A 27,819-nucleotide genomic window follows, 5' to 3' on the forward strand; every position below is an offset into this window, starting at 1 on the left:
TTGGATGGTTTAGGCACCTCACTGCTCAGCATTTTCAATGGAAACATAAGACTTTATACAATAACTTCTTTTCCTTTTCACCACAATGGCTAGAGACATTGTCAGATATGGCCCAGTCGCGCCCTCAATGGCGCTCGTGCATCCAAGCTGTTGCCTTCAATGCATAGCTCCTTTTCCAACCCCCCCACTTGACAGCCCACTGTATCTATCCCCCCCAAAACATCGGTGAACGAAACTGCGGCAGCTACAACCACTGTACGACGAGTACGCGGTTATTACAGCCGACAATGATGATGATGATGATGATTTCTTTTTCACCATAAACTAGAGTCTTCTTCCTCCATGGTTGTTTAGTGGTTCGGCTCATGGAAACTTATGTTTGGATAAGAACGAATTGAAATATCGTGTCACATGCAAGCAAGTTTTATTACTTTTGTCTAGTCAGAAATTTTCGTTGAACGTAATTTCCTACATCAACTAGGCTGATGAATGTCAAGGACCTTCAGGGGCGCAGAAGGTCAGCTCGCCAGATCGCATGAGTTTGCGCAGTGGTACGATTTTGAATGCGACAGACACTACAACGTCGATGAATACTGCGTGCTGACTATTGGTCTAAAGTGTGACGGCAATTTCCTGTGTCAGTTTCAGACATCTAGATAGGCACCCGCGATTATGATCTCAATGCACATGTCAGGGAGGATAAAAATTAGGCAATCTCATGGAAGACGGGCTGAGGTAGCTAGATCGCTATGGCGAAAACTACATACTTCACGGGCACCTGCCTAACCACCTGAGCATCGCTGTAATAGCGTGGTTATTCAGTAAATTGGAAAGAGACATGCTGGTGTTGGACGCGCTGACCTGAATAGACTCAAGGCGGTGACGCGTAGGTATAGGTGGTTTCCTTAACGGAGGGATATTCGAGACATGTGCACTAGATATAACCTTTTAGCACAGGTTAAAAATCCGCAACGTGAACACCTCGACCCATCCAATTAGATGCCAAAATGTGGACATCGTTGAATGCGATATCATTACTGCCCATAATAACCAGAACACCATATAGTATGAGCAATAGCACTTCTGCGCATTGCTATCCAGCAGCACCCTAGACAGTGCTTAATTTTTGGATTTCTCAGGATAACTTTACACATATCAAGGTTCTATCTTTGAATGTATACTTACACACGGGCTTTGTCAACTCCTGGGTATCCGTAAATCGGGTAAGGTGATGAAGCATAAGTGCCAACATTCGTATTGCTGTCTCTTAGGATAAACATATTGAGGGCGTTGTAAATTGAGATCCAGTACCGGACACTCAAGGAAAAGCTGTTTGGACGGCTCAACCATATGTTGAAATACCGGTTCAAAGAGTTAGCAGGATCGCAAAAAAGAATGTGATTTGATGACTGTGTTCAACAGTGTATGATGGGCGGTAATGTGCATTCATCAACTGCCGTCAGTACATTTTTGACTAACGGAGAGAGGAATGTGCCACCAACTCGATTCATATGAGTTGCAACAGTCACCGTGACTTTGAAGAAAACGGTGGTCACATTGATCGGCAAGATCAGTCGTATTGACTTCAACGAGCCGTCCTTCCATCAGCTTTCCAAACCCGTGTTAGTTTTATTCAGAGTACCCCGGTGCACAATTTGTCACCGAAAAACTTAAGAGTAAAACTTACTGCCTACATTCACCACAATCTTTTTAGTACCTTTCCGCAAGTGAGTATGTCAAGACTACACTTCTCTACGGTCCCAAGTACCGATGGCGTGGCTAATTAAAGTGGTGATAATCGGGTTGTGCGCCACCTCGTTCTGCTCAATATGAACATCTGGATGACGGGTGCAGCAACCCTCTGAGTATTCTAGATGAACCATTTTGATCGAGTGGCCTACACTCGTTTGACATTTTTTGTGCGGATGTCTGAAAACCACCCATTGGGAGAACACACCATGAGAGTTTGATTGGCTAGAGGACAATAATACGGTGGCCTTCGCGAATGTTTTACAAGCTTATCAAACTTATCTCTATGAAGTGAATGTGAAGTTTCAGTTATTATTTCAGAGATATTTACCAGTAGACACGTGTTTACCTGAATTTCATTGTTTTTAGTTTCCGTTCTTTTTATCAGACTACACCGGCATATAAATTCTCGTCCGGCCAGAAAACACCATCAGGGCGCGTTCTGATTTTCCGTTAACCAGCCTCGTACACATCTGGACTGTCAACTTTATTGAGCGTGCTTGGATAATCCTTCATATTATGAATTTTACATCAGTTTATTCATCATCTTTGTAGTGTGAGCGATTTTCTTCACTATGTTGCCGAAGTTGTGTAGCACTGTGGGTTTCGTGTCCCGATCCACGCTTGTTGCCAAAACCCTTCCCACTAAACGTTTACCGACCTCTGGTCAGGCTTGTTATACTCCAAATACAATCATTGGATTTACTCATCACTCGGCTAATAATGAGAACCGGAAGTGGTCTAACAAAGTGAGTTAATTATTGCGTTACCACTTTTCACCTGGTTTCAAAGTTTGATTTCCTGACAGCTTTTTCAGTTGGCACTTTGTCTGCGTTTTTCGCCTTCCGGAAACGTGACGAAGATTCAGAAGAACGGAAGAACGAGAAAACGGACGTCGTCGAAAACGGGCAAAGGATTATCCACCTTTCTGAAGTGCAGAAACACAAGTCGGTGGCAGACGGAGGAATTTGGGTCATATTTCAAGGAAAAGTATACGATGTTACTAATTTTGTTGAAAAACATCCTGGTGGGGACAAAATACTATTGGCCGCAGGGTCAGATGTCGCGCCGTATTGGAGATTGTACGCTTTTCATCACGAAAAACACGTTATAGACATCCTCAGAGAGTACTATATCGGAGATCTCCCGGAATCGGTTAGTCACTCTACCTAGTTTCGTAGGAGTTTGTATCTAACTTGCTGATCAAGTCAGTTATGTTCTGTGCTAGGATGTGGAATGGTAGCATTTTTTGACCCCGCCTCAGTAACCTTGATCAACATTAAACGTAATCTGTTTTTTCGAATTGCCGTCACAGCCTAGATCAGTATGGTAGTGTCCGTGATATCTGCAAAGTTATCTCGAAAGGATCTGACAGGTACCAATTTTATCATTATAAGGGCTACGGTTCCAGGCCAACCTGTTAGAAACCATTTCTTAATGTATCAGAGTGGAATGATGGTCAGACTAACGGTGAAAATTTCAAACATATATACAATCAACGTGCGCCAACTCTCTAATGGTGTTTGAAAAATGGGCAAACGAACTCAGTTGTCGACGGAGTGGGACGAAAATCAAAACAGTTTAAGCAAAGACGTAGTTCATCACACAATCACAAGAACGTATATGAAACTTTTCCCCATGGAAGCACCTGTCCACTGTTCCTGTGAAATTTGTTATCCTTTATTCTAGGTCTTCTTTCCCTGATGGGCGGATACGTTCGTTTTTTTTTCGAAAAACGAAAACCATCCCAATTTAGAAAGGCAGCTTTGCTACCTTAAGAACTAAACTGTTCATCAGCTTTGTGATGTCAGCGGTTTGTTGCTCTTGGCGTTCCAGTTCCTCGATAATCTTAAACAATGCTACATTAGTAAATGTTAGAACACCACTGTTTAGCTATTGATTTTATCGAGTAATTTCTTCCATTGCCTTTTGGTTATCACGGTTACCTACACCACATTTACGGGCGTTAATGTGTCGCATCAGATTTCGACTACGGGTCGTTATGGGGCGGAACACAGGAATGCGTACAGCCTTTCCTTGCTATTAGAATAGAATAACCGGGTACCAAGTCTGCCACTTGAAATGACAAGGGACAAGTGTGCTTGCTTTCTACAAAGACAGCACTTGGGGTAGGATTTTTGTAAAGGAACACTTTTACTTTCAAAGTGAGCCTTCGCTCCCTTTTTCTTCTGCGTTTTTATGCTTCCGTTTGTTCAGCAATTTCTTTCGTCACGGCAGATTTGATGCTGTAGGGCCACTCTACACATGCTCAGCAAATGTAGTGGCTCGTCCCAAGGAATGGGCACGACTTTATTATGAAGACCACTTTGTAGGGGATACCACTCCAAAGCATCTTATTATTGGTATTTCAAATATCATTCCTCTATTAAAAGTAAGCAAGACAGTAACGGAGAGTTCTGTGGATCATGCATTTTCGTCAATTTAAATGTGACTTGAAAAGCAAAAAGTCTTCTTTCCTTTATTTTGTTAACGGGATGAGGATGGTTATGGCTGGTTAAGGCATGTATTTTGGTGCTCAACAATTATTTGTTGAGTGGTAAAAGTTCATTGCAAAGAAATAACTCAGCACTGCACTGTGGACTGCTCCTCTTCTGTCTCGCGAAATTGAACTGATTTTCGGTCAGTCCCAGGACAGGAATGCTATGCAATTTTTGTGCTTAACAAAACTGAGGAAGTAGTGGGATTGGAGCGTGGAAGCCCATTTCTTTCACTTCATTTTCCGTGGAATATTTCGACGCGCGTTAGTGGATTGCGTTTAAATGCGTAGATGGAAAGTATATTCTACAGTGATTGATCGGAGTTTCCCGATGGAACCGAAAGTAGTGTATCTGAGGTCGGGTGTACTGTCAGTTGGTATTTGGCTGTATTTGGTTGTGCAAGCACGGTCAACCGAAAGTCGAGGTCATGTCATGTGGATTTGGATCACACTTTGATTGAATACGATTGTGCTGGCGCAAACAACTTTTGATCATTTATGGCCATCGTCATCCGGCGCCAATGGTTACCTTCCAAGTGTATTTTCCCTACAAACAAATCCTCACTTATCGCCGCTTGTCAAGATATCCTAGGATGGTGACAATCCTGAACGAAAAACTCGAACTATTCCCGGGTGCATGGCGTTTTTTTAGACATTTGTAGCTTTTTCTGCCTAAAGTTGGGTATCTACGTTTTTGAGACTTTTTCGAAGACCTAGCTTTATACATGTGCTCGGAGTTTTATCCCAATCGGTGTAACAGTTTGTGAGTTGCGTGGGTCAGCTCCAATATACACTTTCTAAATGTGCTCCCGGGGACATGATACAGAGGCTACCGAACGATGAACTGAATGCCGACACCTGATTACAACCTGATCCTACAAACGGACCCAGCGCGCGATAAGCTTCACCTCACTTTTATTGCGTTCATCTGAAAATTTAAGAAGATGAGCCTATCAGTCAACCAGGAGGTTAATCAACTCAAGCATACTCTTGACGCACCGTGATTAGGCATCGAGGATAAGTTTTGAGATCAGATGTGAAGAAGGCGTTTGGTCTGAAGGCATTTGCATGTGCTAGCAATTCACGTTGAAGGTTGTGATAGTTGAGAACGCAGATGTGCCTCAGTCTTTGTCGGATCGGCGTATGGCTTGACGTATACTCAGGAGGTGTGAGAACCCGTAATTTTTTAGCTGGTGCCTCAGTGAAGGAAAGCCAAGTGCACCACTGTTCGAGTAGGGTATGGGGTTGTTTCTGGAATTCGTCTTGGGTTGAAAAAAAACATGTCAATAGGATATGCATTCCGTTGGAGATATTTGATTTGCACACCGATGACTGTTTTTACACATATGCACATATATTTACGCAAAACATTTCTACGGATGCCTTGCAACTGACAGCAGATGAATTGATGGCGGTCATAGAATTCATCGAACTATGGTATGCACAAGGGTTTTACAGGAAGCGTCATCGCTCATTTTTTATGAGTGACGGTTTGGCTCATATAGATTTCACAGAGTGATTCCGAGAAATCGATTTTTCTAGATCAAACTCCTCTCAGAATCAATTTTACGAATTCGTGTTTACTCCGCAAGTCGACAGGTCCTTTTATGCCTGTTCTTGTGGTGTCCCAGTTTTTACGACTGAGTGCCGAGCTGCCTTTCGTTTGTATGCTGAGGAGCAACTCACGTTCTTGAAGTCGCGCTCTTAGTTCCCCTTTAAGCCGAATAAACCGGGTAAATTTGGTATAGGTTCTGGATGATACACAACCCATAATCCGAAGAGGTATGCCCCCTAACTCATTGCTTGTGAAGAAGAGAAACGGGACTGTTTTTATTTGTCAGAGTATATAGTATTGCTAATGATAAGTCTTCCCAGCAAAATCACCATAGGGAACTAGCTCACCAGTCTTAGTGTAACTGAACGTACGACTGTTGTGAGACAATTCACCACAACCGAAAGGGTAATCCCAATGAGTACGAGAGCTGATGGACATCTGTGGCTGAGTTATCAGACTTCGGTCCGCAGAAATTGCTGCTCAAAATGAGTCATTAAAGACAGGATATATACATGTACACATTGTTTTGAACCTGTATGATAATTTCACCCTATTTAATATATCGAAATCCGTTCACATTTTTATAACGTTTTATCATTAACAGGCTAGTTATATAAAAGTGATCAACTGGATTATCTTCGGCAACCACTTTTACCAGCGGGATTAATTCTCTTATCAGTACTTTGAAACAATTTTAGCGCTTTTAGCTGGACAGGCGCACTTTTCTGCTGTGATAAGCTTTGTCATATCATATTACGGTCAAGTTAAGAATGTTTTCGTTCTTAGCACTTTATCTTATTAGGACAGTAATGGTGCCATCAAATGATGTGCTTACGATGTTTTTTCGGCATTCGAAGGGCTTGATTTTGTGTTCCGGTGACTAGGCTCGAGCCTGGTCCTATCCAGTAACCTAAGTCGTCCAATAGTAGTATAGATACATTCCGTCCAACCTCGTCAGGTGCCTTTTGAATGGCTTCATTTCGCCAGGGGAGTTGCTCAGTTTCGTTGAACTGACCAGACAGGCGTAGGCGAGGTACTCTTTCACGGAGTCATAGGGTAAAACTGGTATCGGTTGGTATGACGTCTCTACGATTGGTGACAAAATGTCTGCAGGCAAATTGCCAAGCTCGGCGAACAGATCAGCAACCACATGCACTAGAACCAAATAAAACTCTTGTCCAGTGGCGCCACTTAGCTTCCAGAAAAGTACCCTCACCCCGTTATCCAGCATTCAACACTCGAAACACTGCCATTGGTTACTACTCAATCCGTGCGTCTGCAGTGGGCGGGTAAATACAGAGCTTACTCAAAATACGGAAATTTCAGTCATACGTTCCGCAATCCGTTATGGTAACAAAATCGATGGGTGACTGCAGACGTCATTCTAAGGGCACTACTCCACTGAAGTCAATAGACAGGCAACAAATAACCAGGTATCAGAGTCCCTGACGCAACTCACTGGATATGGTCACCTCAATTCACAACCCGTTCGAATGCTATCACAGAAGTTTATTCTTTCAAATTCACTTCAGTCGGTTTATTTGCATCCATCTACAGAAATGAGCCTAGAATTTCCACTTTATTATGTGAAATTACTTGAGACCATAATTGCTAGTCATCCGTTTTTACCGAAATCCGTATGGCGTGCGAGCTTCACCCCTAATTAGACAGCATGATCAAAACTGGTAGTTCTGATGCAGCAACGCACAGGGAGTTCGTGGACTAGGGAAAGGAAACGGTATGATTTCCCAAACTCAGAAATCTGTCCTAAACTCATTGAGTGTCTCACAACAAAATTACCGTTCAACGATGGAAAGAAGTGTCTGAAGTCTTGTTGAATCTATTTGGTATATAGGCCTTCACTATATCAGTGCCAACTTAGCCGAAACACCTTACTCAATTTCTGGAGCAAGGTAGCAGTAAAAACTAACTGATTGTTTACCAAATGTTCCGAGCTACAGAAAACTCTCCCCTTCATTTCACACTGGGAAATGTGTATCGTTTTTGCTGGTTGGAAAGTCACGCGCAGAGCTTGCTATCAAGTGGTTTCCCCCTAACATAATGATGATAGATCTAGCCTTTCATCCTTTATCGTCAAAACACAAATGCATAGGTTTTCCGGGTGCGCACGGATACAAACTTTCAGTACATTTATGGTGAACTGTACAAACGCAAATACCTCATGTTGTTTACTTGGTGACTCAGATCCATAAGTGACCTTAGATGTCACCGTCCATTTCAACTGGAAATTCGACAACGTCCTTGCCACTAGTCGGTCAGGTTAATACAACCCGAAAGTATCTCGCATGTAGAATCACGCAGATGCTATTCATCGATCAGATTAGGGTGAAATTCAAACGATGACATATTTTGCACAGCTGAGGTTTTGAAGGTTTGTTTATGGTATGTTTATAGCCGATGTAGGTTTTGTCGATAGGTCTTTGCATTGAATCTCCATGCTGGTATTATCCAGAGTTACCACTTCCTTACCTCTGAATAGAGACAAGCTCCTTTAAAGCGACCTTTATTTTGTGCTACTTCATCCAAGGAGCGTACACTGTTCTGACCTTCCAAAATGCTTTTTATTAAAATTATTGTCTTCTTGAACCTTGCCTTGCCTTGAACCAAAGAGCACTAACGTTTTTTCATTCATATAAGATAGGTGTTATAAGTTTAGAAGCATTTAGGACTCCTAGTGAGTGAATGGAAGTCAAGTGATTTAGAATCCAACCTGTTGTTTTGTTGAAGTTTGTCAAACAAAGCAGTGCATTCAGGAACAAAGTATCTAGTAATTCCAGCGCGCTAACTGCCTAATTTCTTGTGCTTTCCAAGTCAGACTGCCAATCGCATTTCATATTTGTGGAGTGCATATTTCCTTCTTGTTTTCAATCTAACCCGTCCATTTATCTGGCACACAGCTAGACTGGAGCGTTATTAAATTTAACGAGACTGGTAATGGCTCAAGGATTAGCTTCCGTAGACGTGGGCGAATGAGCTCCACACCAAAAGCTTCTTTGCATAAGACTTTTCTTGTGCCCTGCAATTTTTTAAGACATTGTTTTGTAGGGTCGTTTAAAATTGAGTCACCAGTTTGCTTGATCCAACCAGTTCATGTTTACCATGGAAGAACTTTTATGAGGAGTGAGTGTGAGAAATAACCATGGTACTCTATTTATGCACCACGGATTCGTAAGCTCTCCACAACCTTTTCTTTGGTTAGTTTTTTGAGCCAGTTGATTTAAACTTCACTAGTCATATTTGCTCTGAAATGCTGATTTTCGCTAGCTGAACGACCTGAGCTGGAAGCCAAGTGTAACTGATGCATTCGATCGAAGTTGGGGGTAACCCGACCGTTTGATGATACTATGGAAGAGATGTCAGAAATAAATGATTATCCTTGTCTTTTTCACTCCCTCAGAGTGAAATTTATTGGTAAAAGAAGAGCATGGTCTCTATGGAAAGGTAACCTTCAAAGTGCAGGTGGGAAGAACAGCTGGAATTCTGTGATTTTTTACACTGATATCACTTCTTGTTCCACTCCAGTGTAACAAAATAAATAACTTAGTATCCGGGAAATAAAAGCAGACATGACGATTGCTATACCCTTCAAAAGGGGTCACCCTCGGAGGTTGACCATATATTAACTTCTCCGAGATTCATCCTTATGAGAGTATAGTTACACCACCTCTGAGCTGATGGAAATTTTTAGGTGACCCCAATGCTTTACTTGAATTTATTTGCAAGTAATTCGCCTGAATAGCCTTGTTATCTCCCTCTTTACTCACTGCTTAAGGTGCAACATGTAGTATGGATAGTCTCGTAAGATAACTAACGTCTATTTGTCCTCAGTTGACTGGCTTCTCCATGAATATCTATCCCTCCGGCACAGGAAGCCAACTTTACTGAGCATGAAGAAAGAAGTGGTCCTTATGCCAATGATCCTGAGCGGCATCCTGCGCTTGTCACCATATCCAAAGAGCCGCGCAACGCAGAGACTCCAGCCGTGTTAATTCCCGATTATCCGATAACACCCAACGAACTGTTCTTCGTTCGAAATCATCTACCAGTTCCCGATATAGATATCAAGTGGGTTTGTCCGTGATTCATCAATATCGCAGTTTTTTTCCGCACAGCTGATATGGGTATTTTTCCAGTTCGGAAAAAGGGTTAAACAGACATCTGAACGCTTCGAAATGCGTAGAAGGCATAGCTGATAAAAATCCGTTGGTGAAAGTCTGTACCGAAAACATCAAGGATGGGACGATAATTATTGTCTGGTATTCTGGTTCCATCACAATATAATTTAGTTTGCAAAAGTTCGATTTTTAATGCATCGGTAATTTATGATTGAATTAGTTTGACTTGAGACTATCATTTATTGCGAGTGTCCACTTGTCTGGAAGGAACCTACAAAGGATCCCGTATATGCCTGAAATGCCAGACGACGTCGTCACCTCCGGATACATGGATAGATGGCCTGTCAGTCGGATTTGCCGGTCATTAAAAGATGAACCACCAGCAACTTGCAGATGGTTATATAACCGCAGATTATTTTTACGAAGTTGTATCTGGTGTTGCGTGTAAGCCTCTAATGCAGCCCTACATTTGAAAGAGTATGACCGGCGAACGGACATGCATAGGTTTATTTTCTGCCCTCTGTTGGCCTAAGTCTGATATCACAACGACGAGTAGTAAGAACAATAATTGTTCAGCTGCAACACCCTTTCGGTGCCTAGCTGCAGTGCCACCAGAAGGAAGCACGAGGGATGGGATACTGTTTAGTTTCATCAGCCTCGACAGAAGAAGTCGAGATGCCGAGTTCAGGTTCGAACCACTAGTATCCCAGTCAGTAAACTGACGCCCTAGCCGCTGAGCCTTCTCGCCCTCAACAAACAGTACGCGTCTCAGGATTACCAAAGTCATCCGTCACGTTCTTTAGTAGAAATATTCTCCTTCCCCTATAAGTGCGTCCTTCAGGTGGTAATATATGATCTGACAATGTTTCATTGATTTGGTAGTTGTTGTCCGTAGGACGAAAAAATGTTGAACAAGTACTGATTTTACTGCGACACAAACATACTTAACAGGGCTAACGGTTCCAGTATTCTGTTGACCAACATGGCCGCTCGTACTGAGGCGTGCACCTCCGCCCAGTGTATCACTTCAGATGGTAGTGGCTGCACTGGCAGGCTTGAGCTGCTTCCAAATGGCTCGTTGGTTTAGTAGCACCAAGACTTCCTGCTTCAGCTTGTGGGGACAGACGTGCCTAAGATCACTCCGGCGAGTTGTAAGTTCTTCCGTGATCTAATCCGGAGGTTGCAATGTTCCAAACTTACTCTGAAGCTATCTCAAAAGCAAAAGTCTGGGCACCTCCGAGTTCGAATTCCATTTTTCAGCAGACAAATGGCAAATTGTTTCGGGATGCAAGTTTTTACCATTCGTTTGGAGTAGCATAACCAATAGCCATGCTAGCGTACCATATTGCACTTGATTTAATTACGCCGCATTTTTTGGTACTTCGGTTTTCGGTATTCAGTCTATCCACTTTATCGACGTCCGACTCTGCGTAAGCACATCAAGCGATGTCGATCAGGTATCCGAACACGCCATCAGGACTTCGCCGCCTTCTAGTATCGGAGACAACACAGATTGATAAGCTGCAATTCAGTTGCCTATGTGTGGGTGGGGATTGGTACAGCTGCGTTTCTCGGGAGGACCGAATATAGAACTGGCTTTCACAGTTCACACATTCAGTTCACTATTAAGTGCCACAGATCAGTAGCCACCTGATCTACAGCCAATATGCTGCCAAGACGGTGCACTAGCTCACGACAGCACGATGTTTCATGCTGAACCCTTGACGTAGGCTACTTGACTATAAATGCTTTCGAATCGTATGCAACCTGAAGCGTGTTTTCACTGAGCCGGATGCCTGAAGCTGCACAAACGTTTAGGTTCTCACCAGCAGAAAGGCCGTGTTGTTGCTATTTTGCTCCAAATAGCTCAGTGGTTAGGGGGAAAACATACATACTTGAAGGCTCGTGGTTCGAACCCGAACTCATCATCTTGACTACTCCCGTCTGGACTCGGGCAACTTAACATTATCTCAGCCCTCGTGCTTCCTTCGGGTGGCATGACAGATAGGCACCGAAAAGGTGTTACAGCCGAGCGATTATGTGGCAGTGTGGTTAGCTCGCCTCACGGTTCACAGACCACGTGATGAAGCCGCTTTTATCAGTATAACGATCTCTGGAGCGTGCTTTCTCATTGGGGTGGGACTCTATGCCACACCGTTTAAGCAGTAATACCACATTATATTATCCGCTGATACGGAATGTGGAAATCGATCGCCCTGAGGTAGAGATGCTCTCAATAAGGTGGACAGTCGATTCTATGCACGTTGCGATGGCTTTTATATGTAGTGCATCGAAGAAGAACTTATTATTTATTATTCCACTGTATTATTACCGTTTCACTTGATTACGACAATAGCGATGAAGACTTTTCTGTGTCACTCTAATGACTTCTAAGAATGCAATTAATTATTGCTGAAGTTTGGTCATTTTTGTTTGAGGGTTGGAGCAATAAATAGCAGCATCGACGTCACGATAACTTACAACCTTATGGTCAGCAGACAGCTCTTACAGTTTCTATCAGGAAGAGTTGGTAGATACCGAAATTCTTATTGACCGTAATCGATTGACCAAGTGAAAAGCGACCCTATCACTATAACCATTTCACTTTCATGGTCGGGTTTTTCCACTGGTCTGGAGGCTATTCACATAGTCAATATGGACAACATCTCAAATCAGTGGTATTCATTCAAGAAGGTGGTGTATTGGAGAATACTGAATGACACACTGGACTCTTCTCGATATAGATAATCCCATCCTTGATTTCTTCAATAACCTGAAGTCCATTAGTATCAAGTTAGTGAGAATCTCTGTCCCCTCAGTGTGCTTCCGCGAATCTCTTGTCTGAACTACGCAGCCACTTATACAAGCCCAAAGTTATCTTCAGTTGCAAAACGCGCTTTGATTAAAATTATAAAAGGCGTAACCACCTATCTGTACATTCTCCCTCCTTGGACGGATCCGACGTTTTCTATCCTTACCGTTTACAGCCATCCTCACTGTGCACTTGTTCGTCCCTAAGCAGTACACTGATCAGTGCGCTGTTTGGTGTGCCCATTTTGTGCAAAGCTAACTTAAAGTGAAGTTTTTCCCTAATTGTCCCTTATAACTGTTTCTATGGTTAGGAGAAGTGTCACTCTAATGCCACTTCCGAGAGGACCTTTTCATTCGCAATACGGATGGATGTGTCAATTGTATGCTTTTAGCGATCTCCTAATTTACTATATGGGTGCATTAGAAACTAGCAATGGCCTGTTTCCCTCTGTTAACATTCATAAGTCTATATCTGCATTGATAAAGTAATAAAAACTCACAAATTTTCACTTGCCGTCATATGCAACAAACTACGTGGGACTATAATACGTCCACTCATGACGGACGTTGTGCAAGTACTCAGTACGTATAGGACCCAATTTTTTCAGGTGTTTGTGAATGCCAGATAGCACCTGTGACTCAGTCGTAGGATAATATCTCCGCCTCTTCTATTTCCCGGTGGCTATTTTTGGTCTTGGGAGTCTGTCTGCCTTCCCTCAGATGTCACCCCCTGGCTACTTTTCAATGTTGTTCCATAAGTCGACCTTATTTTTAGATTGCATAATAACGTAATTATTCACCTCTGGGACCCTGGAAGTCTAACCTTGGAATATTAATTTGCTGATGACGTGTATCTACACAAATAAGTCATTTGTTTTAAGGTTCCTATTTGGACCTCCAAACCAATTCCTCTTTCCAGCACATGAAATCATCGTTTTGACGTCCTTGGATGGGTAGGTTTGACATGGCCATAGAACTATGCGACAGTTGGAGGTCTCACCCTGAATAATGGTCATGCCACCCTGTGGTTCATGCATTGTCACAAACCGTTGTGGAGTATATTCGATTCTCAGCCTGAATTCTTGGTCTGCACGAACTCCACGCTCCCTATACTTGCGGTTAAATGGCCTATGCTCTTTGCTCAGTCTTTTTTCTGTTTAGAAGTCCTGCGAGCGGCTTTTTGCGTTGATTTGAGCGCATTTGCTGACGTATTCTTTGCTGCTTATGATTCATCCCACTTTCCCAGTATACCTCACCATTAGGTGCTCGACAGCTCCTCGGTACCCTCAAGTGGGTAGAATCTAATTTACTGGGCTAAATAAGATAATATTCTAAATGTCTTTTATTCATTTTTATCACGATATGTTTTACCGCCTTCAGTCGCTATATGTCTGTTTTACATTCGTCGTTTTTCATCTTGCTATACATGCTCATATGTGTGAATGTAAGTAGTAATGTGTTGTTGAGATCTCGTCCTGTAAGTGAAGCCAGTCTATGCTGAAAAGCCGAGAATAACTGTACAGCTGTTTCATCCCTACTGGGGATTATCAACCCGAATATCCTCACACTACCAACAATCTATAAGTAGCTCAGTCAATTTTAAAGTGCAATGTAAGTGAACGTATTAGTTATACTTCCAGAACAAATCTATACACGTTTTCAAGACCGAGAATGAAGGCTGAGTTGGAGGAGTTCAAAGCTGGGGCTGGATTGAGACACACAATCGGACCATTTTGCAGCAAGCGCCGGTGAGATGCATGGAATGGAAGCAAATTTGTTCGCTGTAGGTGTTGGGGACAGTCAGACAGAATATACAACTACAGGGTATCGCAGTCGATTAAAAAATAGAGTCATAAACTGTCTGATAGAATGAAGGCAAAACTAAGATCCCAACAATCCAGAGGCACTTGAGAGGTCGTTGCTCGAGGAGCCAGTCACAAGTGTGACCGCGTGATGTGGATCCTCTGATTGAAAGAGGAGCGGCGCTATATCCTGTCTAAGTGCGAGTTAATCACACTGCTGAGCAGGTGTCCGTGGCCGAACAACTGAATGTTAAACTAATAGCCAGGAGATCGAGGGTTCGGAACTCTCCGGAGTTTCGTGAGATGCTCACTGCTGATGTTCTCAATAACGAGGAGCCAGTCACAAGTGTGACCGCGTGATGTGGATCCTCTGATTGAAAGAGGAGCGGCGCTATATCCTGTCTAAGTGCGAGTTAATCACACTGCTGAGCAGGTGTCCGTGGCCGAACAACTGAATGTTAAACTAATAGCCAGGAGATCGAGGGTTCGGAACTCTCCGGAGTTTCGTGAGATGCTCACTGCTGATGATTCTCAATAAGGATGAAACAGCTGTACAGTGCTTCTCGGTTTTTCAGCATAGACTGGCTTCACTTACAGGACGAAATCTCCACAAAAAACTCAGATCTACTCACAAAATATGTTGTGTTGCAAATTGTTGTCTATCTGCCATCTCCGTACAGTAATGGCTACAAGTTACCTATTAGTCAGCACAAAGTAACTTCATTCCTCCAAACCGTCTTCGTTGAGCTGATGACAACGGAAGGGATGCGGTAGACAATTTGATTGACCGCGTTTGCATTGACGGTTACCTGTCTGAGGCAGTCAGCCCACACAGGCGATAATGTCAATATTATTTTGCGGAAACCCATCAGGGTAAACGAAAGCCCATGCCATCTCGTGGCGTGTATTCGCGTATGTTCTTGTCGTTCTATTGAACAAGCAACGCGTTTGGTCTAGCCGGAAATTTCTGTCTATCTCCTAATAATTTTCCCTTATGCTACTTCAGGGCAGTGATAATGAATAATTGCACGCTTACTAGGATAAAGCGTCAGATATCTTGTTCAGAAACACTCCTGCTTAGCTCCGGACCTATCGGTACCCTTATTACTCTTGACTCGTAATGGTCATAGGTTCACACATTTGCTCACGCTATTTGTCACCCGTCTCTCGTCCGTCGCACATTTTACAACCATTTGGTTGGGCCTCCTTCCTACGCGCCTTAAGCCAAGCATGATGAATAACCCACAAATGAGCTGGAATTCGGGTTAGTCTCAATCCTTTTTTGAAGAAACCCTCACCAACCTCCTACTAGTACGCAGGAGAGTGAAGTACGTTTAGGTGATCCATAAAAATGCGCTATAATGATACTTAGGGAAGTCAAAAGTGTTCAGAATAGTTTTGAGAACGATAGGCAGTCTTATTGCCGGACAACATTCCGTTTTTGACACAAACATTCTTTCCCGGCCAGTAGACGGGTTTCGCGGGGTTTTAAGACAGAACGAGAACCAAGCAGCGGTATCCCTTCTTACTAGTACGCTAGATCGGCGTTAGACTTAGGCAAGTGGATTTTGTACATTCATGTAGTCCGGTATGTGTGAGGACTAGTGGGATAATGGAAAGCTTTGGCCAGCTCTAGGATATCGTCTTTTCGGTTCAATTCAGCTGAAGGACCCTTTCGAGTAGTGTTTAACTTTTCGTTGATCTGTGTGGATAAGCTAGTGGTGCGCGTATGTTAGGGAGAGGAACTACGCAAACTTTACTCAGATCAGGCTTTCTACTACTTCTATCCATGTCTCCATGTTTACTGACAACCGTACAGCGTCACGTGTCACCTCGGTTTATCTAAGACTGCTCTCCATTCGCTCGGCAGCTCTATGCCCTCAATTCTGTTCACACTGGGATGCTCGATAACTTCTGTTTCCTCCACCCCCAACCACTGTGGTGTGGATCGTATTTCACATCTTAATCTTTCTGCGTTTTTTAAGATCTCTGCTGTCCTGTATCTAGCGCATGTGCCACCATCGGAGATTTTTCGACCAGCACGCGATATTTGTCCACATCTCTTTGTTCTTACCCATCCTAGTGTGTGGTTCCCTAGCTGTTTGTCTACCCACACCGTCTCTAGTCCCCGGAGAAGGTCCTTCAATTGCACCAACAGTGAGGGTAAAAATTCCTCCGTTCTAGAACGCTACTCTAATGTTGACTGCGTTCAGCGCCGTTCGAATGACCTAAGACGTTCCCATTTTGTATGACATGACTGTTATGCCAATCCACTGCTTCTTCATTGCCGCCAGTCAAAATTACTAGGTATCCACTTCCTTGAAGTCTACTTTCAACCTCGATTTTAGCCACTTTTCGGTCGACCTCCTCAGTGCATTACCCTCTGGCTCAACTTAACACTGATATGGCATTACCCACGTACACCACCTTCACATGTACTGAAGGGTAGTTCAGGATGGTCCTTGTGTCTGTTGACTTTTGATATATGATAGTTTTAAATTTTTGCCGTGCTTATGTGGCTTTCAGTCATTTTAGTGTTCTCATTTTCATCCCTCCGTGCCACGTTTATGGTAAACTTGCTGTGAATGTGCAAGATTTTACAATACTCTTGAAGCTTGTTTGGTTCGTAACGTTTTATCACAATTAAAGTACGGTCAACATCTCCCGAATACGCGATGGTCCTTCCGCCTTGGCACTACTGTTGACAGCCGAAACTACTTACTTGGTACTTTTCGATTGCAAGGTCCGGAGAACGCTTTGAACCGAGTTGGAAACAATTGTTTTGAAAACTGTACATCAAAGCCAAAGTACGAGGTGAAACTTGACGATCTATTGTCGTCAGTAAATACCAACAATTCTCGTACGGCATAACAAAGAATTAGATGTGCTTGATGATTAAGCAGTAGGACTGACAGCCTCAGGATTCGTTTACTCATGGTGATATCCTTAGTCAGTAAACTTCTAGGTGGTGAAGCCGTGAATTGTGCGAGCGATGGATAGAAAATATCTTCACATTGAATCCGTATGTAATGACCTTTGTCCGTAGTTCCCACCTAATATCCCCCAGGCTTTAACTATTAGCCTGCTTGATGGATTATCACAAAATCCCCTGAACTGCAGCTCAATATAGGTATAGATATCCCATAAGACTCAAGAACCAGGGAGACTTAAATATCGCCCAAGCTTCAACAGGAGAACTGGATCGCACTTTAACCGCTGCTTCGTCCCGTGACACACAGTGGCTTAGAGATTGAGCACACCTACCTTGCGTTGTGTATTGTTCTATCAAAGTCTGTACTATTCCGACTAGAAAACATGATTTACCCGGAACAGAGCCATTTCCTTTGTCACGAACTTTGCTCTTCAGTTCTTGGTTTGCTTGAAAATATCCAAGCTCTCTATCGCTTTCTGATGATTTGAGTGTTTAGACACAAGGGTGTCATTGCTTTTTAACTCGTTTTCTGGTATTTCTTAAGTCGAACTTAGGCTACTCAAACATGCACTTCTAACAAGATTACTTCAAGGTCCGGATGGCCTAGCCTTCATGTGTTGCTTCGAACCGACGTTGTCCTGTTTATTTGGTGCTTTAGTAAATACCGTCTGGAAATCAAATCATCGAACCTAGTGGATTCAAAAGGAAAACCACTGGAACTGAGCTTAAAAATAGACGATCTAAAGAAAAACTACCCCGTACAACGCATCGTGTCGACGGTCGTATGTGCTGGCAATCGGCGGTCACAGATGGCTAAAGAAGATCGCGCGCGCGCGGAAACTTCTCAAGGAAAACCACTCATCCGCGGTTTGGATTGGCAACATGCTGCCTTGTCTACAGCGGAATGGACAGGCGTTCGATTGGTGGATTTGCTGGTAAGACATCTTCTACCAGAAAGTCAACGGACTAACTACATGGCATTGTTAGAGGCCGCTCAAAGAGCGAAAATCCATCACGTTCAGTTTGAAGGTATGTTAAACCTGGAAAATAAACTTTTATTGACTTTAATTAATTGTTTACACAATGAATCTTGTCCAGAAAGGGTAGCTACTAGACCGATCAAGACGATTCCGGTAGAATACTAATCCTGCATATGATGTTAGTTCGTACCGAAGGGCCAAAACCTTCAGTGTAGCTGTCTCAGCCCTGTCAGAAAGCAACTTTGACCTGGCCATCATTCGGCTAGTACTATATAACTCGGTCACTTGTGACTGAGATTAGCTGAATACGAACATTCCCATATATTAACTTCAGTTACAACTGGTGGATTGACACGAAAGTGGAACTTTACAGTACTTTATGTGTTTGCTGCTATAGTCATCCGTCTGTCCCCTTTTAACGCCTAATGCTCGGTGTCAGCTCCGCCACGGAAATAAAACGCGTGGATGGGTAGCGTATGTCAGGAGACGGCGGCCTTAATGACGCCGTAGTTTGGCTTGGTACTACTCGACAAATCTGGAACCATGGTAACCATAGTTAAAATGGGTCTAAAACCGGTGGAAATAATAAACCCTTATCGTTAGAACTGCTCAGTCATGAATGCAGCTTACTATACATTGGAAATAGCTCGTTGCTACCCAGATAAACCGGTTCAAGTCAATGCGGTGACTGTTTTCGATGGAAGCCTATTGTAGGTCCTGAATATGCACATGGCATATGTACTGGTTGTGTAGGCCGGCTACGTTTTAACAGAAATTATTCCGCGCACGTGCCACATCCTTGAGAAAACTGCTCTGTCCCATCAACTGGGACTAACATTGTGAAAAACTCGGTTGATTGTACAGTTGTGGCGTAGTCTCTTTCACGTTTTCAGCCGTTCTGGTGAAATAGTCGAATAGCATTATTTTGGTACATAACCGTCGTGCGAATCAAGGTAAGCACGAGAGTTGAGATATTGCCACGTTGAGCAAGTTTTTACAGGAGTAGCCGGAAAGCCCATGATTTGGACCACAAACCTTCTCGTCGGCAGCTTCGCGCCTTAACCGTTGAGCAAGCTAGAGTTCAATAAATGTTTTTGCTGTGTATGCGCATGAATGCAATTATGCTGAGGACTGCGTCTTCGTCGTACTGAGTTAGCAATAGTTTGATCAACCACTTGAGTTAAGTTCATTCAGTAATACTGTCACCACATAGTTGAGGCCCTTTTGAAACCATGTACTTGAGTAATACCAGAAATATGTGAAATAAAGGCTGACGAGTTTAGAAGGCAGATAATAAGCGAAGCAAAACCCATTTGGTGCGTCTTCCTGAAGAGTCTGAGAACATAGCGCTTTGCTGCGACTCTTTGAAGTTACTCTGCAAACAGTCCAGAGGCCTGCGGTTGAATGGTTTCCGACAGGTTTTATTTTAGGGCCAATGCAATAGTTTGGATCGAGGAAACCTGACCTATTCAGCAAAACGGCAATGAATTCATCGAAACAGCCCGCATTACTACGCCTGTCTCCATACATCAGGTAAAACTTAGTGAACCATACACACAGCAAAGATGTTATTTCGCCTATTGGAGGTACTCAAGATAATAGTGGCAGAGATGTAGACAGTTCTCTAGGTATCCAGATATTTTTGACCCTGGGCATTACGCAAATCATGAAGTTTGTATCTTGCCGGATTTTCAGACTTAAATGCACTACTATAGTCTGGACAAAGCTCTTAATCAAGCAACCTACGTTAAATTCCTCACTTGTTTGATTTTAGTGGTCTACAACTAATTCACAATAAAAAACGCTCTTTTACCGTAAGCAGTAAAATAGTTCATCGTAGGCTGATATTAACTACATGCCAATGAAGTAAACATGACCCCTCTGTACAGTGCGGCTTATCTCAAACTCCTTAAATCAAACGTGAAGACATATGGAATGTGCATGAAAAAGGGATTAGGTACACAAAATTCAGAATGGTTGAAAACGCGGTCATGGTAGCGGTGATGACATACACTGAAGAGCAAGTCCGGTTAGTATATTGATTTGGTCGACGTGAAGTTGAATGACCAAAGGTTAGTTGAAGGTCATCCGTGCTGAGTAGCAAAAAAGGTAAAAGCGAAATGTAGTGATAGACGCCGAACTGCTTCGTCAGTCCTTCTTGGATAGTCCACAGACACTTGTCCACACACATGTTAGGTCAGATGTTGACTATGTTGGATTGTCAATCAAAGATCATTTTGCTGAATTTGTTTTCACTAGTTCAACTTATAATCATTTACTGCTAGCACCCTAAACGGCACGTTGGCTGGTAATGTGTTGGACTATTGGTAGCTCGGCTGAATTAGTTGGTAATTAATCAGGTGGCTGTTGATCGGTTAGCCAGCACCCACCCAACAGTGCACTGAAGATGTCTTCTCGAATAGTGACGAAAAGTTTACAAATCGATTTTCAAGCTCGGTGAACAACAGCCACCTGATCAGGTACGTTAGCTGTTTGTTTCAGTTTCATGGTTCTCCAAACAGGTTAACGCAGAGTTATTGTTACCATTTCGATAGTTAACCAGCAGAATCAGTTAATCAAACGAAATACTAAGACCCGTGTTTACGTTAGATAATTTTGCTTTATGCAGAAGCCCCTCCTAATGACGCTTCGTTATAGGTTTTACATTCATCTTAAACTGACTACTGGTTCCGTTGTCCGGGATTTGTTACCAAGGCTTTCAGCTGTCAAAGAAAATTTAACCAATACACAGAGTCATGCATTAAAAACTCCTGTCCATATGGTTCATTTCACTCGTAATCAAAGTTCAACCAACCGATTGACAATTTGGTTTGGGCATCAGTCGACTTGGTTCGATAAAACGTGAAGACAAACTCAATTTACTCAAATTCCTTCAGTAACTTTAACAGTACAGTCACTAGGCGTGCATGTATGCATTTATACAGTTTATGTATGCATCTTGTACTGGCTCCTCAAAATCGAATGACCAATAAAATGGTGAAGTATTTTCAATTATACTAAACTAGACCACACAGTGGTCAGTGGACGACGCATGGATAGAGGTGGTCAAAGTGACACGGAAATTTAGTTCATGACGTCAGCGTCATTCTGAGTCACTCCGTTGCAGACCTGCTGTCGAGGTTTAACGAATGCACTGCAGTCACCTGCTCGATCGACCATGGAACGGATTCACGGGATCCACACCCGTGACCTCGATAACGCCGTAGAACATCTGTTATGCCGTACCAGATAACTTGTGGTGGCCATCAATTGCTTAAACAATAAGAAATTTCCAGGAGGTAGGAATTCATTCGAAAAGTAGAAAACATATGCACCGGTGCTTTTCAGCCCACTGCTTCAACTATTTGGCCCCATATTAGGGACCAGTGCGTTATTGCCTATCCTAAGAATGTGACTGCCTTTCCCTCTAGAAGAGCGGCAAATCAGTCTGTGATAACCTGCAGGGTGTCAGTTTCATCAACAGAGCGACGAAGATATTCGTGATGTAGCCACCTAGTCACCTTTTAGCAAAAAGATACCACGCCACTTAACCAAAAAAGCTTCCATCAAGTAAGAGGTGTGTTAACCAGATCGTCGTTTTGCGTCTCAGTTAGCCATATAATTGCAATTTCAAGCAGTTAACCATCCATTAATCCCTTAAATTTTGGGCCGCTCATGATTCGACTCACCTGACCACATTGAGAAAAATTTTGCCCCCTGTTGGAACGTCACCCAGGCTCGTCAACTCGATCTTACCCTATTTTTGTGTAACCCGACTTTGGGTGTGCAATGGCGAGTCTGGCAACTTCGATTTGCATAACGGGATGCAGCAAAGACTCCCATACTCTCTTCAATTAAGCTGTCAAATGGATCCTGTATGATACCCTCGGAGTACCCAGGGCATGTTAATTCCATCAGATAGCTGAATTATTAGCACCGAACATCGTGCTATCATTTCGCAGGATCGGAATTGACAAGGCCGGATATCGCACGTTGCAGCCTTGATCGAACTTGAAAATGACGTCATGAAAAAAGACTTTTAGTACCAACATGTTGCTACCTGAACGGGGATTCAGGCCATGTGGTTCCCCTATCAAACAAGTCTTTGTGTCCACGTAACTCAATTGTTGCATTTTGCTGGATGGTGAAATTTAAAATGGAATGGAAATAATCCTCACCGATGCTAGAATAAAGTTTCTATGTTTGGAGAATTTCCTGTCGCGTGTATCTATGATAAGCATAAAAACGGAAATCTATTTTCGTTAGTCTTCCTTTTGCCATGTTTGCCTCTGTGGGTTTGAGACCTTGCTAATGCTTTGTTAGGGGTCTAGAGATTGCTCTGAATACAGAATAGTCTGGCAGTTTCTAAGGTAGCAGTTGGACAAAGTTGTTCCGTTAGTTCACAGCCAACTAGACGCATTCAACGCAGTTGTCTAAAACGTTTTTATTCATTTATTTGAAAGATTGACGGTAAGTTGGTGAGGAGATAAGTGGACGTTAGCTGAAAGGTTCGCTGAACACAGCCAATCTAGAAGTTGGAATCCCTATTCTCCACTTGATCCGCTACAGCACTGTTCTGGTCTCCTCAACGATCACCGAGCGCAACAGCTGAGACTGGGGATAGCCAAGGAGTCAGTCTCTGATGTTGGCTGCAGTAGTTTCTCGTCGTTTTCGTTTCCGCATCCCATATGGGTCATAATCACGTTAGGGGATTATTCTTCTCTCTTAGGTCACTGTCGATGCATATGCCGAATCAGACTGTTTACGCACTTGACTTTTTAGGTTTGAAACGACTGCAGATGCAAGCCAACAGTAGACCATTTACCTACTTACCCCCATTTACCCGCACCAACCCGAGGCAAGCATTTCTGGTTCATCATCACCCCTCTGAGCTATACTGCCAGTTGAGATGCAGTCAGCACCTAAGTTTGGGTCTTGTCGTTTGAATGTACGACCTTTGTCTTAACATGATGTTTCAGCGATGTCTCAGGAGTAAATGACCCCTGCAGCCACCAGATCAGTCTAGTAACTGTGCCCAAGCGTTTATTCCAAGTTAGAAAACCTTACTAGGCTGCGCTAACCCATCGTTTCGACTGAGAAATTGGACAAACACGAACTGTCTGTTGTTATGCAGTCCAACCGTCATGACACGAATCAGTTTCTCAAAAGTTTTTCATACTGGCCAAATAAACTTTTGTATTAAGTACTGAGAGTTCCAATCCAGCTTGAAATCACTCCAAACGCACCCGTTCAAAACTATTGACGAATTTTACGAGGCTATTCAATGCAAACACAAACATGTACGCACGGAATTAGCTCTACATATGATTTTTTACCGCGCCGACAGTTTGACAAAGTAGGGTCGTAAGAAAGGTGCTGTCAGTGGCTTTTGCGAAGGCATCGGCTGTAGCAAAAACACAGTTTATGCCTCTGTGGCAAAAATCATTTTGAAATTTCTACCAGCTTGTGATATCAATCCGGATTTGACAGCCTTGTGATTCTGTCACATCTGGATGTACTTCTGAGTGCGTTAAATTTTCATCGAACTCAGGATAACTTAGGGTTAATACTGAAACATTGGCAACCCACTAAGATGTTTCAAGTTCGCTTTCGTTAAAGGGGGTAGGCGCCTGTTCTTGACCGTCCTCCTTAAGGACAAATTGTTGTTTCTATCTTTGTACCTTTGCTAAAGTATCGTGTTCCCATTGTTGCATGGCAGTAGATATGTCTGGAATATAGCTGTTTTTTGTTGATTACGATGGTGATAGTGGTGGTAGTAGCAGTGATGGCTGATGAGGAAAATAATGGGATGTATGGAATGATAAGGATGATAATGGTTCAAACAATCGTCGTAGATCGAAAAATCGGTTGTTACCTCTCCGTGAGAGGAAAAGTGCAATCGAACAGATGAATTCTCGATATATCGGGAGCGTTCGGTTGGAGGAAAATTCCAGCTGTGATTTATTTCACAAGCATTCATATGTGTCTTATTATGTCTACTTCTCGTCAGAAAGCGGTAAGAACCATTCTCATTGAAGGTCTGTGATCAAGGCATGGCTTCATATTGGTTATTACTTAATGTATGTGTTGGCAGCTTCGGTGAGTTTAATGAGAACTGCCGAGTTCGGGGAAGAGCCCAGCTGCCACTTGATCCACAGTCAATGATACATATGCCGTTATGTGGAAAATTGGGATATGATAGCTTATTTCGACTATTCGTTTGTTCTTTATTTCAAGGTGCGGATTTCGACGAAGTTGTGGGCGGTGCTTATGGGTCATCCTTACCAATCGCTTGGGCTCTTGATCCACGAATGGATATTTTGCTGGCATTTGAAATGAATGGGCAGCCAATTCCAAGAGACCACGGTTTTCCGGTGCGCGTTATTATTCCAGGTTCGATTGGGGCACGTCAGGTGAAGTGGTTAACAAAGGTATGGCGGTCACCTCTTATTAACATTTACTGGAATGTGTTTTAGTGTTGCTAGGGTATTCACTTTAGATCTCACATATGTTTCACAGGTTGCGGCGTTCCCTAGTTATGGATACACGTGCTTCGGGTAAACTCGTTAGGGAACTTCACTGTAAATTCCTGAAAAGTTGGCTTCCTCGACAGTCGTGTGATTTCATAGCCGGTCACTGTTCCTCTAAAAACAGTGATGGCATTACTGCTAGTCTTATTTCGTCACCCTGCTCTTTTCCCGACAACTCGTGCCTGGAGTTCACTAGCACGAAACTGTACTACTCATACCTGCCCATGTGGCGTCTGCTGTGTACAACTGAAATTGCCTCAACTAAAAAAGAAATTTTTAACAGCATTGGCTGTATACCTTGGTTTCCTCGTCGTCCTCTGTGTCACACCTTTAGAATTATCATCACCATTTGGATTATCACCATAGATGTGATCGATTCTAGAGGCGCTCGAATTCGCAAAGCATTTCAGCTTTATTGGGCTCCGCAGATAGACACTAGCGTACGTACCACCTAACATTTTTGGGGAAAAGCACTACCAACCACACTTAGGAGGTTGGCGAATTTAGCTTGAATGTGTGGGTTTTTTCGACCGTGACTGTTGCAATTTTAATGAGCATTCGGCCGAATTCCAAGACTTCTGGTTTGGTGCCTGCCAAGTCCTACATAGGGCTCAGTGCTAACGCGGACAAACAAACTGACCATTCACTGTTAGTTGGAAAAAGCTGGATTTTTCGGTCAAACATTATTGTTTGTCGTTAATCAATCAGTGGAACTCAGCCAAGCGGTTATTCAACAAAAAACTCACTAAGGGAATCCATCTTAACCGTGAAATATGATAGATCCAGGTAAGAAAATAATTTGGCCCACCGATGTTTTCTTAGCTGATCCATTCCTAAAAACTCTTTCATGAGTTATAAGAACCCTACCAAAAATTTGATCCGCGCCATCCACTTGAGTACTTTCACAGAAGTTCCACCCGGTCACCTATTTACTACCGCTTACTAAATACATGAGCGGGAATTGTGAAACTGCTTTCCTGAAACGACTTCCTAAAACTTGAGAAGAGGTCGGATTCTTGCATTTTGACACGGGGGTTTGGAGTTATTTTGCAGGGTCACATCAAGAATGTATAACAAAAAACATGGAGTAGGTCAGATTTGATTGAAGCTGGCTGAAGGTTTACCGGAGCGAATGAAGCTAGTGAAGTATCTAGTTGTACTCGCATGACATCCGAAAGGATGGAGTTCCGAATTGTCCATTATGCTCCTTTTTCGGAAAGACAGGCCCGATTGTGTTGGCCTATGTTTACCAGTTGGCTGTCAAGGAATATGGCGAAGTCCATTTTATTGCAAATATACGCAACAAGCTAACGTTTTCCACTGTGAACAAACATTCGGTGCCATTTGAGATTTTTGGATTCGAGGAACGAGGACTCACAACGACGAAGTACAACGCTGAGGATTCTATTGGTTTGTGTCAGAAACGACTTGTTGAAGTCATAGGGCCGTATGCAGGAAATGATCTTGAGGCCAGTCTTCATGTAGAACTCATCGGTCAGAAAACCCCGACATCTTCATATGTCGGCACCATACTATGAAGCAATTACGTACTGAAGCTGAACGGCTAATAATGGGAGGTAGGTGGGTGGGGAGGTGGCAATTTAAACAGTCCTAAGTTCAAAAACCTATTTTAATACAAAGTTATGCAAGACCAGTGGCAGAGTACACAGCGATTTCTATTTTACACCACCGCAACTAGTGAGCCATAGCCCGTCTCTTTTCAAAGCAGACGGTAATGACAAGTAAGTGCTCCCAAGATTTGCAAATGGATGGCCATGGCAGATCGAAATTTCATATTCTATTCACTAAACAGGAATATGGAGTCGCTAAACGACATATTTGTCGGCTATTTGTAGGAGTTCTCACGTTCTCGTGCCACTTTTGATGTGGCTACTTTGCAACTTTGACAATGGATTGTATCTTTTACAGTCTCACCACTTTCCCGATTGCAATGCGCTTTTCCATCGCGCCATTCTATAGCTACCCACAGCATACAGTCACACATCTGACATAGTTATACTAAACCAAATCAGGTGCAGCAGTGAGTTTACATGCCTTGGTTGCAGAATCACTGTCTTCAGATTTTCACTTCGGTTACTGTGTAATAGGAAAATCCTCGTTTTCACAGTTCGCATGCCTATCTGTTTGACCATCTTTGATTCAGTAGAGGACCATACAGAACAGCACATCACACTGTATATAGGTCAGTATACCATAAAACGCCGAAATAGAATTAGGCTGCCATGTGGAACGACAAGTGAGTTTATAAGTATAAAAGGCAAGTAACTTATAGTACGCACTATGCACTATGAGCAGGATGACAGATTGAAGCATCTGGACAGCTTGTTTATCGTTCGAAGGGGCGTCTCTGTAAATACGTTAGTCCACAGCATCAGCGAAGTATCAGTGTTTGAACACGGATAATTACGATCTGCCGTAACTTGCGGGTAAACAGACTGTCAGTCACAAATGAAGTCTCCTCTTTGTGTTGAACTTGTCGACAGTAAACACAAATTTGATACAGACTCATTAATGGTCAGATAATTTAGCTGCCAGTGCATGGTATAAACCGGTGATCCACCCTTTGTATCCAGATACACCCAAATTTTCACGGATGCTTCAATTCGAGAACAATCATTACCGGAAGAACAGCCGCTCTTGGAGGGAGCATTGAGTGACGTAACTTGGTTCAGTATGTCTGCTGTGAAAACAGTGGTTAGAGAAGTGTTGCTTCGTAGTGAGACTTCTCTATTAACCGTCCCTCTATTATTCACTTATTCTCAACAAAAAACGGCTGCAAGTACACCACGTATATATATATATATAT

At 42.9% G+C, this 27,819-nt stretch overlaps 1 protein-coding gene across 1 annotated transcript in view; it reads left to right on the forward strand.

Annotated features, from left to right (window-relative positions):
• Positions 1 to 2,324: 2,324 nt before the first annotated feature.
• Positions 2,325 to 27,819, forward strand: part of T265_02574 (hypothetical protein) — a gene marked incomplete at both ends in the record, with an annotated part of 40,416 nt that continues 14,921 nt past the window's right edge. The window contains 5 exons of the mRNA XM_009166853.1: positions 2,325 to 2,498; positions 2,542 to 2,904; positions 9,691 to 9,887; positions 18,141 to 18,511; positions 24,700 to 24,893. Of these exons, the coding sequence (XP_009165117.1) occupies positions 2,325 to 2,498; positions 2,542 to 2,904; positions 9,691 to 9,887; positions 18,141 to 18,511; positions 24,700 to 24,893 (1,299 nt within the window). The remainder of the gene's footprint in view (positions 2,499 to 2,541; positions 2,905 to 9,690; positions 9,888 to 18,140; positions 18,512 to 24,699; positions 24,894 to 27,819) is intronic.

This window comes from Opisthorchis viverrini (assembly GCF_000715545.1).
Source record: "Opisthorchis viverrini unplaced genomic scaffold opera_v5_31, whole genome shotgun sequence".
Taxonomy (NCBI): Eukaryota; Metazoa; Platyhelminthes; class Trematoda; order Opisthorchiida; family Opisthorchiidae; genus Opisthorchis; species Opisthorchis viverrini.